The 18,439-nt window shown below is 37.7% G+C and overlaps 1 protein-coding gene across 3 annotated transcripts; it reads right to left on the reverse strand.

Moving 5' to 3' along the window:
- Nucleotides 1-503: 503 nt before the first annotated feature.
- On the reverse strand, nt 504-17,714 carry kcnip1b (Kv channel interacting protein 1 b). 3 transcript variants are annotated; one of them, XM_060895320.1, is made up of 9 exons: nt 17,620-17,714; nt 16,980-17,073; nt 3,851-3,975; nt 3,564-3,633; nt 2,555-2,625; nt 2,358-2,465; nt 1,974-2,078; nt 1,813-1,875; nt 504-1,531 (listed from the first exon to the last, which is right to left on the reverse strand). In XM_060895320.1, the coding sequence occupies exons 2-9, from the start codon at nt 17,065-17,067 to the stop codon at nt 1,484-1,486; spliced, it is 678 nt and encodes a 225-aa protein (XP_060751303.1). In that variant the 5' UTR covers nt 17,068-17,073; nt 17,620-17,714; the 3' UTR covers nt 504-1,483. The 3 variants fall into 3 exon arrangements, with proteins under 3 accessions (XP_060751303.1, XP_060751304.1, XP_060751305.1); XM_060895321.1 differs by lacking the exons at nt 16,980-17,073; nt 17,620-17,714 and adding an exon at nt 11,479-11,633; XM_060895322.1 differs by lacking the exons at nt 16,980-17,073; nt 17,620-17,714 and adding an exon at nt 7,786-7,930.
- Between the last annotated feature and the right edge of the window lie 725 nt (nt 17,715-18,439).

Genomic DNA, 18,439 nt, shown 5'->3' on the forward strand with positions numbered 1-18,439 from the left:
TAATTTTTTTTCACAATTATATTCTTGTGATTTACGTGTAAACGTATAAAGGCACGTGTGAAACAAAGTGTAAACGTTACTCGTACATCACGATGTTAATTCCTTTAAAAGCATTTTCTGACTCCAGTCTATAAATTACACGTCACATAAACATTACATATTCCTATTTATTAGCATATTAGCATTTACTAGCCTTCGATAGTTTCTAATAAAATGTTTTTAACCAATTAGCAAAATAATTAGCATCTGCCATGGTCTCCTTTAATAATAATAATGATAAACAAAGGTATAAACTAGCCACCAAACCCATGAAGTACGTATTAATGCTTAATAATGTTTATTAAGTGGTTTGATTATTGTAATGAATGAACAGAGACACAATATTAAAGATGTTCACGATTTTTTAATTCAAATAGTTGAGGAAAAAGCATTATACAGCATTAGAAAGTACTTCAGATCTCTCTCTCTCTCTCTCTCTCTCTCTCTCTCTCTCTCTCTCTCTCTCTCTCTTTTCTTATGGGACAATTTCTGCTATGATTCATTAATAAGAATATAAATTAAATAATTTTAAATGTATATTTTCTTTGTAGACTAAGAAAGAGTATGGAAAAAATACTGAGCTGGATTGTCACTATGGAAAATTGAGCAGGGCAATCATAAAATACACACACACACACACACACACACACACACACACAGAGAGAGAGAGACACACACACACATAACAGGACAAAGTGACAAACTGAAGACAAACAGGATTAAGCAATATCATAAATACTGCAAGACATCCAAACATTTTCTTCCATCTGTAATGAATAAAACATTCAAACATTTAATACATAAATCAACATATCAGACTTGTATATTATATTACATCAGGCAATATTCAAGTAACTAAAGATTAAAACATGCAAATCTCTCAGCAAACATTAAGTCACTGTGTTTTAGATGCAGTTTAGGTCCTTCACTGATAGATGGAGTCCTCGAGTTGTAGCTCCAAAATCCTGAATGTAGCAGTATAAAGCAAGAAGCAGCACTAGGAGACATCTGAACTGATTATTTAATAAAAAAACAAAACAAATAAAAAACGTTCCACTAAGTCTGAAATGGTCACTTTGTTAGCATATGGCTAATGTGTAGAGCGGTAAAGAGCGGCAAGGTAAAGGTTCATATGCTTGCAAACCTTCCTTAGGTCAGTAGGGAGTCCACTGTGTCTGTCTGATTATTAGCCTTCATTCAGGGTTAGATACAGTACATAATCTTCATAGGCTGCTCACTGTGATAGTGTTCACTTGCGGATGATTAGTTTGCATTGCGAGCAAGAGTGTTGATCCATACACATCCATACACACAAGATATGCTCACAAGTAAACATTTCAGAAAGCATGTGCATATACTAAAATAATTTATTTTTCTTCATCTCCTTGTCTTTCTCTTTCAACCATACACACTCTTTCTTTTTCACTCTCTGTGCTTTTTTTTTTTACATAACATTTTCAAAGAGCTGCATGGATCTCATCATGGTTTCATCCTAAACGGAAACAAAAAAGAAATATAATAACTGTTATATTCTTTGAAACACCAGCATCCACAACCAAACATCAACCTTCATCATCATTCACCATCAAACACCACCAGTCACCATAATACACTCATATTCACCAGTGTGATGCTTGTATTAAGCTTTATATAATCCAATAAAAGAACACGGGGAGATGGTGAACATTTCTGAAGCGATAGAGCAGAGTTTGTTGGTAAGTATTTAATCACAGTGCTTTGGGCTTCAGCATGCTGGAAAGAACTGGAACCTACTTCTTGGCATGCCAGGACAAACTCTTCCAATGTCACAACACCATCTTTGTTCTTGTCCATTTTCTGTGAAATCATAAAATTACCATATTCATGCAACTTCTAGTGTTTATTTTGTAGTTTTTTTTACACTATCATCATCATCCTGATTGTTTAACACAGACCTGGAAGAAAGAATCAACGTGCTGCTTAGGCACGTCTCCTTTCAGAGCAGGATACGTGTACTTCCCCATCATATCGTAAATGGCCTGTACGATCTCTGTCATCTCCTGATTTAAAAGCAGGGAAAGATATCATATGTTAATTTGTTCTATTTTCATCATGTATAAGTTGTGACATTAGACAGCTGGTTTGTTAACTTCAAACATGGTAGTCTGAAATACTTGATTTGGTTCAACAATAGCAGTTTAGCTATCCAACAATAACAGTTACAATAACAAACAATAACAGTTTTTGACATATCATTTCATAATTTACAACAAGTTTTACGGTTCAAAGCCATGAAGCATATTTTACTACATGACAAATCATGGAACTTTGTCACCCACTTCTTTGTTGATGAATCCGTCTCGATTGATATCATACAGATGAAAAGTCCACTCCAGTTTCTCTTGGACTGATCCCCTCAGGAGAATGGACAGACCCATCACAAACTCCTAGCAGAGATCATATACTCTACTTTAAATCATGAACGAAGTTTATGAATGTTAATATAAAGAAGTGATCGGACAGCATGTATTTTTACCTCAAACTTTATGGAGCCGTTATTCTTTGTGTCAAACGCATTAAACAGGTAGTGCGCATATGTGCTGGCATCTGAAATCAAGGAAAAGATGATGAGAGACTTGAGGTATTGACTGGTTTTAAGAAATATGAGCAATGAGTTAACCAACAACGTATGTAGCATAAAAAATATAGTATTAATCTAAAAATATAGGAAATCTTTGCATTTCCATGACTGCTGTCTTACTCGTACGATTTGCTAATGTGCTGCTTCTCAAGCTTGTTACTGTAGCATATCAGTTGGTGTATTCAGAAGAAATAAAGCTTTGAAAACACATTTGCTAGGTATCCGGTAAATATAGTCACCATAATAATTTAGTTAGTTGTTATTTATATAGATTTATAATAATTTAAAGACATTACTACTATTTACCTCAGAAAAGCTACAGTTAATTAAAAAAATCAATATTTACCTCAGAATAATCAATATTTACCTCATGAACATTAATATTTACCTTGGAATAATCAATATTTACCTAAGAATAATCACAAGTTACCTCAGGAACATCAACGTTTAACTCAGAAAAAGTCAATATTTTCCTCAGGAACAACATTTATCTCAGAAACATCAACATTTACCTCAGAATAAACATAAGTTACATTAGGAACATGACCATTTACCTCAGGTACATGAGCATTTACCTCAGAATAATCATGTTACCTCAGGAACACCAACTGTTACTGTAAAAAAGTCAATATTCACTTTTCTCTAAAACATATCATGTAGTTACACTTAGCATCAACTGCTAACCAGTGTTTCTAGAGCAGTACTGTAAAGTTTTCTACTACTGAAGTCATAAATATCAGAAAAATGTCCCATTCATATGGGCAGCTCTTGTAGAAATGGTAAAGATGTGACCATATATCAGATTAAACACCATAACAAAGAATATTCTGTGATTCTGTTCTTGTTACAACTGTTTCTATAAAGAATACAAAGATAAGGAGTGAAGAGAGAAGAGATGCTATACCTCCATGAGGGAAGAACTGGGCGTAGATGTGCTTAAATGTCTCTTCGTTCACTACTCCACTCGGACACTCCTGAGGAAACATGATAGAAGAATAGATGTGTCCTGGTTATGGTCCCGATGGTTACTGCTCCAGTTTAATTTACAACATAAATTTGTTTCATATGCAAAATAATCTTGCTAGAATTTAGGCAGATAGCCACGTCATCACAATAAGCTCTGATGTGTTTACCAATCACTTTTAAATCTGAGAAAGAAGGTAGAACGTGGCACTGAGTGGAAAGACATACGTTTTTAAAGCCTCGGTAAAGGACTTGCAGCTCCTGCTTGTTGAAATTTGTTTGTGCCTCTAGCTGATCAAGTCCTTCAGGCCGATGACACACCATTGTAATCTCCAACTCATCGTCCACTTTATCTAGAGAGAGAGAGAGAGAGAGAGAGAGAGAGCGAGAGAGAGAGATTTAGACAGTTGTGAGTGCAGAATACTTTTCATCCTTAGCATGTGATCTGTTCTGTAGGCCCTATTTGATTACTGATATCTGGATAAATGAGCTAAAAGATTTTCTTCTTGCATTTACACTGTGTAGGAATCTTGCAGTCAATGTTTAATTCACAGAGATCCCAGAGATCAGAGCTCCTCATTCCTGCACATACTCATATATGCAAGTCTTAAAATCTTAAAAACTGCACACAGCTCACAAAGCAAGAACTGCAGGATTATTCACACACACAGACACACACATACACACACTGTTCCCTGCAGGTCCGACTCTTCACGGCGCTGCTCTCTTGTTGAACACGTGTGATGAAACGCAGGAATCAGAAATTCACGCTGGAACTAAAACCCTGTTTGATCTGTGTCCATGAAAGCTCTTCCTGAGCATGTATTCAACATGGCAGAGTCTAATTAACACTGACTCAGTAGGACACTTCATTAAGAGCTCTCTCCGATGGCTAATCATTAGCTTTGAATGTCTCTTCCTGTTTGTGTCACTCGATCTTTTTTCCTGTCTCATCCCGATTCCAAAAGTGTTGCTCTTGCAACTTAAACCATACACGACCTTGAGCAACCAACATACAAATCACCACCCTACCCCAAACCCCACCACCTCAGATATGGCACTTAATTAACACTCAGTTCACATGTCACCGTGGAGAAATACATTAATTACTGACTGCACTCTCATTGTTAATTACAAATTCTTCAAGAGAATGCTGACGTTATTCCACAGCGCTGTTGAATTTTGAACTATGATGCTTTGTTTATTTTTTGTTATGCACCCATTAATATGCGATATTTGTTCTATAGTAACAGCTACACAATAAATAATTTTTGGTCATCACTAATATGGTGATATTTTCTTTCTTTCTTTCTTTCTTTCTTTCTTTCTTTCTTTCTTTCTTTCTTTCTTTCAATTTAATTTTCTTATTTCACATTTAGGGAAGAAGTCTCCAGTGTCAGCACTTTGTATATTTTTTTTTGTCTTATTAAATATAAGAGAGAGAAAAAACTGAATGCGGTGGAGGAATGAGTGTTTATAGCTGCTATAATGTAAGTGAGAAAAAACAGGAGGATAATTATGGTGTGTTTTATTATTACGATTCTCATTTGATATATTTTATAGCTTGTGTTGAAAAATTGTCAAAAATGTACTTTTCTTTCTCTCTCAGTGAGCAGATGAACTTAAGCCAAGCAAGTTATGCTGGTTAACTAATCATCACTTAATATACAAAGTGAATAATTAACAGAGAGCTGAAATTTACAGCAAGGATGAAAATCCTTGAGAAAATTGCTGTGCCACTTTTCCCCACACTTATTCAATTAGTTTTCCTTTTTGAACGTAATGATCTTTCGAGTCCTGAGTGCTGAACTCTTAACCCCCCCGCCCTGTAGACTACATGTTAATAAGATTCAGTCTTTACACTTTATATCGTAAGTGATAAAGTGGCCCCAGAAAGCCAATCAGAGAGCTCTCAGAGTCTGTCGGCTGGAGTGGATCAACTGGAGTCTTTATTTATTTTTTCAAGTCCCACATTAAATCCCGGCTTCCAGCATTGCTCTGTTGTTTTTCTTTCTCTCCACCCTCATTTCTAATCCCTCCATCTGCATCTCTCAGCTTCTGTCACCATAGAGACGCCTCAGCCGCCCTCAGTAGCCACAGTTAGTAAATAATAATCGCATACAACAGCTGGGAATCAGCAGAGAAGTCGTTAATGAGGAACACCGCGTGTTGCTCCTCGTGATCTTTTCCACATCAACGCTTGCTTTTCTTGTCATCTCCCTCTGATGTGCAGTTGCTATTCCCATTGGGAGATCAGCATCTCAATGGGTTGCATTAGTTAAGTACTGTGTAATTCAACACACGATGTGGTATTATCAATTATAAATGAGGACAGGAAAATACTGTATATTTTAAATCATCACTGTTCCTCATGTGGTTGAGTTTTTTTTTAATATCAGAAGTTAAGAAGTCCAATTCTGTTGATTCCTCATTAGCACTTGCAGGAAACTGAGAGAAGGTGCTGTAAAAATGTACGAGATGAAGGAGAGGTGAGGAAGGAAGAGAGAATCACCTTCAGCCGTCAGATCTGTGTGAAGAACAAAACTGATGTTCCTTCACTTCTCGAGGAAACCTGTGCTCATAAAATGTAATTCATTACAGTTCTAATTCTTTCGAGCATTTGTTTGACATTAATGCCCCAACCTGTGGTGCAGTCAGTTGATGAAGATTGATCTTAATGTACTCATTCGAATATGTTATCGTTTCTATAGCCACCGCTCATTCACCTGGTGAAGGTGAGGCATTAATATGGTGAAGGACGTGTTATTTATTGTGTGCGGAATGAGTCTCCAGTGTCAGCATGGTGTACATGTTCTCCCACATCTTCAGGACAGAGGAGTTTACATTTCTTCATGGTAACATGAAAAACTGAAATTTTTGTCTTTTTAACCTCAGTAGAGAGAATATGTTTTATCTGTTTATAATTACGTTAAACATCACTAGAATCACAGTGCAAATATGTAAGCGCAAGCGTAATAAAACACTTCATATATCACTCATCCTCATACTACATTCCTTACATGGCTCAACTTCCTATTCTACAACCTAAGCTTGGATTTAAACAATACTGACGGTGACTTTAACATGTCTTAGCTTCCATTAAACTGCTCCTTTCCTTATATATGTATATATATATATATATATATATATATATATATATATATATATATATATATATATATATATATATATATATACGTATATATACGTATATATACGTGTATATATATACGTATATATATATATATATATATATATATATATATATATATATATATATATATATATATATATATACGTATATATATACACGTATATATACGTATATATAAATATATATTTAACTCTGGTTATGTCTGTTGTACTTCCCTACATGCTCCTTTATTCATATATCTCCACTCCCACACCCAGTTACACTTACAGTTACACACACACACACACGTTTTGTTTTGTTGGTCTTTGTATTTTGCATGTCATTTCTCTTCAGTAAATATTGTAATTGTCTCTTTGCATAATAAAAAAGTTTATAAAAAAAAAAACTGCTCCTTTCCTTGCTGATAACCTTCTCGCTCTCTCTCTCTCGCTCTCTTTCTCTCTCTCTCTCTCTCTCTCTCTCTCTCTCTCTCTCTCTCAGGTCCAATATCTGGTTTAAAATGGTTTTAGCTACAATTTGATGAATCAATATGTCAGTCTGTAATGAACATCTTTAACACTTGCGGTGTGACTCGCTGCAGCTGTGTGTGTGTTGTGTTTGTTCCACGCTCTTCATCCACACTTGTTATTAACTCTCCCCTCCTCAGAAACCCATCACCATGACAACACTGAGCATGTGGACGTTAAGCGTGCCAGGGAGCAGAGTGATGTGAAACCGTCCACTCACGTACACACACACACACACACACACACACACACACACACACACACACACACACACACAAATACAGACACACACAAGCTTAATATGGAGTGGTGATGAGTCAATGCAGTTCCATAAAATGAATGTTCTCTCTTTCTCTCTCTCTCTTTTGCTCAGTCCTGAAAATTCTGTGTTCAGTCGTGTGCTGTATATTAATTCATTCTATGCACATGTGCATAAGGCTGTGTGTGTCTGTGTGTGTGTGTTTGTGTGTGTGTGTGTGTGTGTGTGTGTGTGAGTGTGGTACCTCTGGTGGTCTGTCTCTGTTTGGTTTGCATGGTCAGCATGCCCACCACTGCTCCCATGTTGCCACCGTCCTCAAAAATAATCCACTGTGCTCTCTCTCTCTCTCTCTCTCTCTCTCTCTCTCTCTCTCTCTCTGTCTCTTTCCCTCTGTCTCTATCTCGCTCTCTTGTGAATGAATGAGAGGTGACACAAATGTTCTTCTAAAGAACCCAAACGGGTTGCATGCTCCTCCCACACATCCCCCTCCCTCGTTCCCATGCTCCCTCTCTCTCTCCCGCTCTCTCTCACCCTTCTTCACTCTCTTTCACCTTCTCTCTGAACTTCAATTCCTTTTTCCCCATATTCTTCCTCTCACTCCATCTCTCCTTTCTCTTTTACCACTGTGTTTAGTACTTCTCTTCATTCCTTCCTCTTTTCCCCTGATTTAATCTTCTTTCTTTCATCTTCTTCTAACTCTACTTCTGCTCCTTGTTACATCTCTTTCTTTATCTCCTATCTTTTATTTCCCTTCATTTTGGATTTATTTCTTTCTACCTCTCAATGAATCAGCTTCAGTTCTGTTTCTCTTTTTCTCTATATATATTTTTATATATTTTTTCTCTCTCTCTCTCTCTCTCTCTCTCTCTCTCTCTCTCTCTCTCTCTCTCTCTCTCTCTCTCTCTCTCTCTCTTTCTCTTTCTCTCTGTCTTTTGGGAATGTTGGTAACCATTACTGTGTGTGTTCGAATCGCTCCACCACACAGGAAAAATTTTCGGCATTTTCAGCTTCACATTGTAACACACACACACAAACACACACACACACACATATATACGCACAAGCACACACACACGCACATACACACACATACACATCGGTGATTCATGCTGTTGACTGCTGTGTCTCACAGTTTTTATGCTCGTTACAAACGTGTACGTGTGTGTGTTTGTGTCTGTGTGTTTGAGTGTGAATGACTGAGAGAGGGAGTGTGTGTGTGCCTTAAACCTTCAAAATGTCTCAACGTTCTTTCCATAGAGACTGACAGAAAGACAAAGAGCTGGAGAAATTGGAGAAAAATATGATAAATAGAAATAAAGAAAAAAGTGAATCAAAAGAAGATTAAAAAGGATAGTGAGGGAGTAATAGCGAGAGATGGCAAGAAAGCAAAAAAATGAGTGAGAGAGAAAGAGAACCGAAAATGTGGGAAGAAAGGATGCGAGAATGAGGGAAAGAGAGGAATTAGCTAGCTAATTAAGCTAAGCTAATAATTAACAGTTTTATATGTAACATTAGCACAAGAAAATGTTAGCAAGTTCTGTGTGAAATATATAACCATTAGCAGTCGCTAATAACAGCTGTTTAGCATTAGCATTGCTCCCACAGGTTATTTCAACAAATTTAATGTGTTAATTTTATATTATTATTATTATTATTATTATTATTATTATTAGTAGTAGTAGTAGTAGTAGTAATAGTAGTATTACTTGTTTTATACTAATGATGCTAATGAGAGGAAAGCCGTTGAGTGTGTGGTGATTTAGCATTTTAGCATTTGGTTTACACCATGCTAGCTCTCATGTAAGTCTTTTAGCTTGAGTGCACATGGTTTCAATTCAGTATTTGCAATGGAATAACTGGAGTTTTCATTTCTTTACTCGTGTTGCATAAGATGGAGATGAGACAATATGTTTCCTAGGCCATGAAACTCACACAGCCATGAACCCCTGAGGCTTTCACTCAACACCTCAAACGATCTTCCTGTCTGGATGCCCAGAAACTCGTAATGCTTTTGGCTCAATCCCTGAATTTCACATCTTCCTTTTCATCTCTCTGCTCACCTCCTGACTCACTGCTCAGCAATAAGACTGCCAGCTTTTTTCCTCTTCCTCCCACTCATCCTCTTCTTCCCCCCCAACTCGCTATCTCTTATTTTTCTTTCCAATATTTTAAACGCTTATCATCTACTGACAGCCTCATCCTTCCTCCTCCTCCTCTCACTCTATCTCGTCTCTTTTCATTATAATGCAGCTTGGGGCCAGTCGCAAGCTTAATACCTTCGGAGGAGGCAGTTATGAGATCTATTTATTAAACCACGGAGAATCAGGAACTACAGAGCCTGGAGCACCACATGCCAAAAAAACTAACAAAAAACACTAAAACACTAAAAAGCTAATTAGTTGCATGACTGCAGTCTATAAGAGTTTCTCAGATATTTGTCCAGTTAGCTTCTGTTAGCCAGATATGTCCATCTTGGGATCATGAGTGCTACCAATGTTTACTCTTAATGTACTCCCTATTTTTTTTACAGTGAAAGTATCATCACTGGAGTTTTCTTAAAGAAATGTCTACCAAGTGAAGATGCTTTATAAAGATATAACAAACTTCCCCATGCTGTACAGGATATTTTTTTCGGCGATCAGTGTACAGTAGGGTCATATTTCTCTGCTTCTGATTTTTCTTCCACCAAGACGTGTTAAAACCAGCCATCTGCATGGCTTTGACCAACGTCACAGAGCAGCATAACACACTCAGAGTCAAGTGTGTGTGCACTACCTGCGTTTTTCCACATCCATGAGTTTATGAGATGTCCACGTTTCACTGTGATTGACAAGAGAGACCCAGGCAGCACCCTCAGGTTTGCTCTCGGTTTGCTGTTGTTGATTCAGGTGCTTTAAACATCTTACATAAATACACAGCAGCTCTACAGGAATATGTAAATTGCAGATATAAAGTTTAAATGGAATTTTTTTCTTTAATGAGCTAACCAGAAGTGATGAGGGTTGAGGAAAAACTCTATGAGACGATACGAGGAAGAAACCTGGAGAGGAACTAAACTGAAAAGGAATCTCCAGATAAACACTGAAAGTGGGATTATAAATCATTATAAACACAGAGATGAGATTAGGATTATAAATCATTATATACACTGAAAGTGGGATTATAAATCATTATAAACACTGAGAGTGGGATTATAAATCATTAAAAACACTGAAAGTGGGATTATAAATCATTATAAACACTGAAAGTGGGATTATAAATCATTATAAACACAGAGATGAGATTAGGATTATAAATCATTATAAACACTGAGAGTGGGATTATAAATCATTATAAACACTAAGAATGGAATTACAAATCAGTATAAACACTTAGAGTGGGATTATAAATGATTACTCTTCAGATTTGTGGACTATATGGTCAAAAAGTGCAAGTTTGTCACCAGAAGGTTAATTTATTCTAGTTATAAGACGAAGTTTGTCTTGTTAAAGATCTGTGTAACATCACTGATGGAGAAAAAAATGCATCTTTCAGTTAAAGTCCAAAGTCGCATGGTATCAGAGGTGACATCCACAGCAATCTCATGAGCCTCAGGGGTCCAGTGCGTCCAAGCAGGACCTCAGGACGATCAATTAGATCCAGAGAGTTGATCATTGAGCATTATCTGACTATTTTATAATATTTCGGGAAATATAAGCACTAATATATAACTGCAGTGTGACTGATCAAATTCTCTTTTCAAATTTTTTTTAACGTCACATCAATTTTGGGGCACAAGTCAAAAGTGGAAAGAAAACAGAAGCACTTCATTTGTTCGAATGTTTACAAACTATTAATCTGTTAAAAGCTAATTGTTGTCACGACTCGGTCATATCACTCTCACATATGAACATATTTTATATATCTGGACAGAAAGGTGCATTGAAGGTGTTCTTACCTGACCTGCAGCGAGAGCGAGTCACCTGAGCACTCTGCAATGAGAACGTCCCGAACATCATACCCATCTCCACCTGCTCCACAACCACACTTCACTCAGAGTCCCAGAGTCTCTCACGCTGATGGAGCTGTGATTCTACTGCTGCCTTCTCTCTCTCTCTCTCTACCTTCCTCCCACTCTTCTCTCTCTCTCTGACCTGTTTCTCACTGTGTTCATCATAACTGTCTTCCTTGAACTCATCATAAATCTCTCTCTCTCTCTCTCTCTCGCCCTCCCTCGCAGTTCTTTCTATTTTCCACTGTTCTCCACCTCTGCCTCTTCTTTCATCCGTCGTTTATATAATCACTTCTCTAAACCTACTCTTTATACAACAGGAAAAAATTTGTCCAAGAAATATAATGCAATAATAATCCTAGTCGACTCCTGTTTACATCACTGTTTACATTTCTGCTTACATTTCTGCATTCTCATGTTACCCACAACTAGGGATTAAACTCTCACTTTAATCCTGAAGCGAGCAATGCAGCGGTGCTTTAGTGCTTTTATCTTTGCAGGTCAAATTTTCTAGTTTTTTACACATATTAATTTTAATGGTCACAAACATACACAGTACAACGTGCAGTGAAGTGTAAACGCACTGAAATGTACTTTGATACTAATGTAATAGAAAGATTAAAGCTGTATTTTGAGTTGTGTTTGTTGTCGGATAAATTGCATTCTGGGACTTTGAGTCCAACTACAACATCCAACATCTCCATCTACACTGGATTCTCACTAATATGATGATGGACGTCACTGAGAATGAAAAGTGAACGAGTAACGAGGCTTCTGTTTGTTAGTGGGAGAAAAAAACAAGACCCCCCCCCCCCCACACACACACACACACACATACACAGCTAACTTCTCAGAGCAATAATAAAAACACAGCAGCAACCAAATTACAAACTAGCATCAGAGTCGCTAATCATATCACAGAGAGTTCAATATCAACACGTGTAATCTGCAAAAGATTATGTACATGTTAGAGATGGATACAGGATGTTGAGATGCTTTTAAAAGAGTTTTTTTCCACTTTCGAGTTCAGTTCTTTTAAAAACAGTCACGTGTTTCACTGAACGCGTTCAGAGTCAGCCCCGTACTGCCCTCTGCTGGTCAATCAGCGGTTTCATGCTGGAAAATTGACTCTGCCACAAAGTGCTGATGTTCTGAAGTGCAACCAGCAGAGGGCAGTGTTTCTCTGAATCCTCATTTTTACACACTTTTTTATATTAACAATTAAGACCTGAAATTGATTTCATCACCACGCTTCTTTGCATGACGTCATGCCTCCTGTTCTCAGCTCAGCCAATTAGAGCTCACGACACAGACTTCCTACTCTACAGAACATAGGGAAGGTTAAAGACTACACATAATGCACGTGTTATTATTATTATTATTATTATTATTATTATTATTATTAGTAATAATTCTTTAATACTTTTTATTTTTGTACCTTATGTACATAAATATGCATTAAATATTTATTTATTAAGAATATCCTAGAAAATGATTAATTATTAAATAAATAATGAAACATAAATATGAAGCTATAAGTGATTATAATAATATAGTAATTATTTCGATTATGTTTTTTTAGAGAGAGAGAAAGAGAGATGGAAAAGGGGAAGAGTGCTGGCGAAAAGATTCAGATGATAAAAATAACCTGGATGAGGAAGATGATTACATAAAGAGGGAGGAGAAATGCTTTAAAAATTAAAGGAGGGAACACACACACTGTCAGCTCTGATCCGATCTAAAATTAGAGAGTGTACACACACACACACACACACACACACACACCCACACACACGAACACACACAAAGAGAGAGAGGAGAATAAAATGTATCCTGCCTCCTTTCATCTTTTCACACCGTTTTGAATTGTGAATATAGAGGAGTGCACCTCGTATTATTATCTGTTTCAGGTTCACTTCAGCAGGAGTGAGCAGTTGCTGCTTCACTCTAGAACGCCGACACTGGAGACTCCTTCCGTACAGAAAACTCCTGCGTCCCTGTAGACGAGCTGTTTCTATGGAAACCACACCAATCTGTTCAAACCTGATGACCAATCACAACCCAGAAGTCAGCAGCATTATAGTGTGTCAGACATCTCTGCTTCAGAAATATCAGACAAACTGTCAATCATCCCTGAAAAACACTTCTGTTCAAGAGGCTTCAGCAAAGTTTAGATCAATTCATCAAACTGTATCATCAAAATCATTACAACTGAATTCTCTCACAGTTCATCGTTCACAACCTTCATATCCTTCATCTGTACGTTAATCAACGTTGCAGATTCTGTAAAGAAGTAAAGCCCATTTTCACTCACAATTTGCAAAAAAAAAAAAAAAAAAAAAAACAACAGGTAAGTGGACACAAGTATCTCATCATTCGGTGTGAGCGCTGTGTTGCTAATGCTACGTTTATATAACCGATCTCTGGATCCTATTTGGTGCCATCTACTTTATCCATCACCATGCAGAGAGAGACAGAGAGAGAGAGAGAGAGAGAGAGAGAGAGAGAGACAGAGAGAGAGAGAGAGACAGACAGAGAGAGACAGACAGACAGAGAGAGAGAGAGACAGACAGAGAGAGAGAGAGAGAGAGAGACAGAGGGAGAGCGAGAAGGAGAAAGAGATTTTCTTTTATTCTCTCAGGACAGGATTTTTGTGATATCTCTCCGTCTGGCAGTTTTCACCCACACACCCGGTGAATCTGTATTTCGACATGGGACGGTGATCACACAACACCTTCAAACTGGGGGAATTGTGTTGCTAGGCAACTAGGAAATTCAGGCACCAAATTTTAACTAGCTACTGACTGAACCTACGATTTGGATGATTTAGCTAGCTAGCAGCATACAGTAGCAGATAATGAAATCATCCTGTCAGAAACTTAGATATTTTCCTCAGAATTAAGAAAAAAAAAACATTGCGTGTGACTGAAATCAACTACCGTTAGATTTAGCATCCAGTGCTAGCAGGAAAATAATGAGCGAGTGTGTTGTGGTGAAGGAAGTGGTATTACTGATCTCACCCTAACAGAACGCCCTGAATCACCACACAGACCACAAGGTTTTAAAGGTTAAAATGAGTGTGTAATTGATTTTTTTTAAACTTTGTGCTACAATGGCAACAACCAGCAATGCTAGAAGAGATGCGTTCATGCTAATGCTTTACACGTAAAAGAAATCTGTGGGTCATTCTGGAAGCTTTGCGATGAATAAGTTTTAAGGTTTATTAAACAGCTGTTTAGCAAGCAGCAGAAACCCAAGCCGTGGCTTGTGGTGCTTTATTTGATCTACTTTGTGTTATTTCTTAAAAAACACAAGTAACCAGACACTTCAGACCAAAGTGAAGACCTTCTTTCACCTTAACATCTCAGCAACATTAGTGCTGACTCAGCTGACCAAGAACCGTTTGTCCCGAAAAATCCGAACCTTCGTGTCCTACGCAGCAGTTTCTATATTTACTCCATAAAATCATCATCATTTATTATATACCAGAGGTATGCAGAAGCCTTGCATTAGCATTCAACCAGCTTGCTTTTGTTTATGTTCACATTGTACGGTGTTAAAACCTGAAAGTGAAATGAATTTAATTGGGATTTAAAGCTGTGTGTCCACAGAAATCTGGGCAAAATATAGTGTAATATAGAGAAAGAAAAAAAAAAATCAGAGGAGTTTGCAAAATTATTGACAAATAATGGTGGAGTGCAAATAAAGGGTCGTGTTATCTGCATTGAAATACACTGGTTCCTGGAAGAACCAAAAAGGTTTGATTGAGAACGTAGTAAAACAAACAGCAGACCAACAACTGATCCAGGCCAAAGTTCAGGAAAAGTATTAATCAGGGTTTGGCTGTAAATAAATAATTTACAATAAAATAAATTCCCTCAAACGTCAATGAAATCTATGATCAACATGTGAGAAGAATGCGACACAAAGAGGAGGAGGATTAAAGTCCACGAGAAATCACCTTGAAAAGACGAGAATAGAAGTGAAACGAAGACAGAAAAGACTTTCATGGTGATGCTACCACAACCATGCTTCAGTGTAACACACCAATACACTAATACACTAACACACTAATACACTAACACACTAATACAATAACATATGAATGCACTAACACTAATACACTAATACACAAACACATTAATACACTAACACACTAATACAATAACACATGAATGCACTAACACTAATTTACTAATACACTAACTCATTAATACAATAACACCACTAACACAGCAACACATTAAAACACTTACATTAATACACTAACACACTAATACACTAATACACTAACACACTAATACACTAACACATGAATGCACTAACACTAATACACTAATACAATAACGCCACTAACACAGCAACACACTAATACACTAACACACTAATACACTAACACATGAATGCACTAACACTAATACACTAACTCATTAATACAATAACACAACTAACACAGCAACACACTAACGCCACTAACACACTAACACATTAAAACACTAACATTAATACACTAACACCACTAACACACTAACAAACTACACTAACATAGCTACAGTTTCCACCCACCCACACACCCGGTGAATCAGTATTTCGACATGGGACAGTGATCACTTTTGTGTAGATGTCATTCCTCCTTTAGTTGTGTGTAACATGATTCATTTACACGTGATTCACACATGCTTTTTTTTACTTTCACCCTGTTTCTCACTGACAGTCTGGAGATGATATTCCTCACATAATTCCTCTTATTCCCAAAATTTAATTCGGACTCAGCTCTGCTTTTGCTTTGGGATGATGATGATGATGCTGATGATGATTTTTTTCTGATTGCAGTCAGTAACACACTTTGGCCTGTCAGTAAAAATGTGAGAAACTTCTAATGCATTATTCATTCCTGCTGCGGTGCTGGTAGCAGCACACACACACACACACACACACACACACACACACACACACACACAATATATTTGCACCTCACTGCCGTCGGTGTTGATTCACAGCTCTGACAGCTTTATATTTAGGAGCTCTTTCTAACAAGGTATCGTTTCTATAGCAACAACTTAGCGTAAAAACACGTGTAAGCGCTCGTATGTTCACTCATCTTCAAACTTATGTTCATAGCTGCTATAACGGAGATGACGGGAAGTCACTCGTTTCTAAATGGAACTCTACATGGATAAGAAGTAGAAGGTGACAAATTCTCATGTTGCAATGTGGAACACGACGTGTTAGGATGATGGAGTGGTAACTGTTACTCCGTTAAGGACTTTGTGGATTTTATCACAACAACATGACACAATGACTGAATTGTTCCTGACCTGAAGAACTGAAGAAGAAATAAACAAACAAACAAACACTTTCTTTCAATTTTCTATGCAAATGAGATGCAAAATGTTTGTAGTTTCTCATTCCAGCTCGTGTCTCGTGTCTCGTGTCTCGTGTCTTACCTTTTGCAAGAGTCCCTGAGACGAGTCTGTGGAAGGACTGGAAGAGCTTCACAACTCCCTGTCTACAGCGGCTGGTACATCCGGCCATGGTGAGCTAGGAGGCAAGGAGAGAGAGAGAGAGTGTGTGTGTGTGTGTGTGTGTGTGTGTGTGTGTGTGTGTGTGTGTGTGTTTGTATGTGTGTGTGCAGCTAAAAGCTGCAGAAATTTCCCCCGATAGAAGTGACACCAGGTTGCAGGATCTCGTCCCACGGTGCGATCAATACAATATTTTATATATAAAAAAAAACAAAACTAAACACTAATAATGTCTGTAAGTTACTGGAACCAGTTTAAGTCTTCCATAAAGTCTATTCAGATGCACCAGTGATATTCAAATGCTTACACACACACACACACACACACACACACACACACACACACACACACACACAGCCCCTAAGTCGCTCGTACTTGTCTTCAGCGTGTTGGAAAGTTGCAGCAGAAGAAGTTGCTCTCTGATGAAACAGGTGATGGATTATAGAGCGGAGGAAATAAAAAAGGTAGAGTTTACACCACACACACACACACACACACACACACTCACACACACACACACACTCAGACACACACACCTACTACACGCCATGCACTGCACTCTCACCGAGGCATCTGCTTCTCCTTTTGTGTGTTTTTTTGCCCGTGTGTTTGTCGTCCTGCTGCAGAGACGCTGCGCTGCTGTGAGATCCTGCAGCACTGATGAACACTCACAGACTGAACACTCACACTCCCTCATTCCCCTCCTCTTATTCCCTCCCCTCTCTCTCTCTCTCTCTCTCTCTCTCTCTCTCCATTCTCTCTCTCCACCCCCCCCACACACTCTCAGTTTTCATTTCAATTAGATTCAATATTTAATTGCTTCACTAAATGACTCATTTCTCTTTCTTTCCCTCCGTCCCTTCCTCTGAATTTCTCTCTTTCACTTCATTAACCCCTCGCTCTTTTTTTTATTGTCTTTTCTCTTTCTGGCACTTTCCTTACCTTTGCATCTATCTATCTATCTATCTATCTATCTATCTATCTATCTATCTATCTATCTATCTATCTATCTATCTATCTATCTATCTATCTATCTATCTATCTATCTACTCCTTTCTCATTTCCTCTCCTTCCTATCTCTCTCTATATACCACCTTCTTTTCTGCTCTCTATTACTTCTTTTTCCACCATTCCTGTCTCTAGTTCTCTCTCTCTCTCTCTCTCTCTCTCTCTCTCTCTCTCTCTCTCTTTTTCTCCTCTGCTCACTTGTCATTCTTTACTTCCTCTTGGCTCACTTCTTACTTCTCACTTACTTGTCAAGCTCCAGATAATGTGTAATGAAATGTGTGTGATGTACACAGACGAGATGTGACGCCGCTGCTGCAGGACGGAGCGATTCGCTCGGGAAGAGACACAGACGAGTTTCCTGAGGTTAAAGAGAGGCG

Source organism: Tachysurus vachellii, chromosome 20, assembly GCF_030014155.1.
Source record: "Tachysurus vachellii isolate PV-2020 chromosome 20, HZAU_Pvac_v1, whole genome shotgun sequence".
Taxonomy (NCBI): domain Eukaryota; kingdom Metazoa; phylum Chordata; class Actinopteri; order Siluriformes; family Bagridae; genus Tachysurus; species Tachysurus vachellii.

Bases quoted from the DNA above. Each gene is read 5' to 3' on its own strand.
- kcnip1b (XM_060895320.1), bottom strand. From the start codon at position 17,067: ATGGCCGGATGTACCAGCCGCTGTAGACAGGGAGTTGTGAAGCTCTTC. The intron at 2,466-2,554 runs GTAAAAATACAT...GATCTCTGCTAG, and splicing joins ACGGCTCCATAAAGTTTGAG to GAGTTTGTGATGGGTCTGTC. The intron at 1,532-1,812 runs GTAGGTTCCAGT...GTTTCCGTTTAG, and splicing joins TTGTCCTGGCATGCCAAGAA to GATGAAACCATGATGAGATC.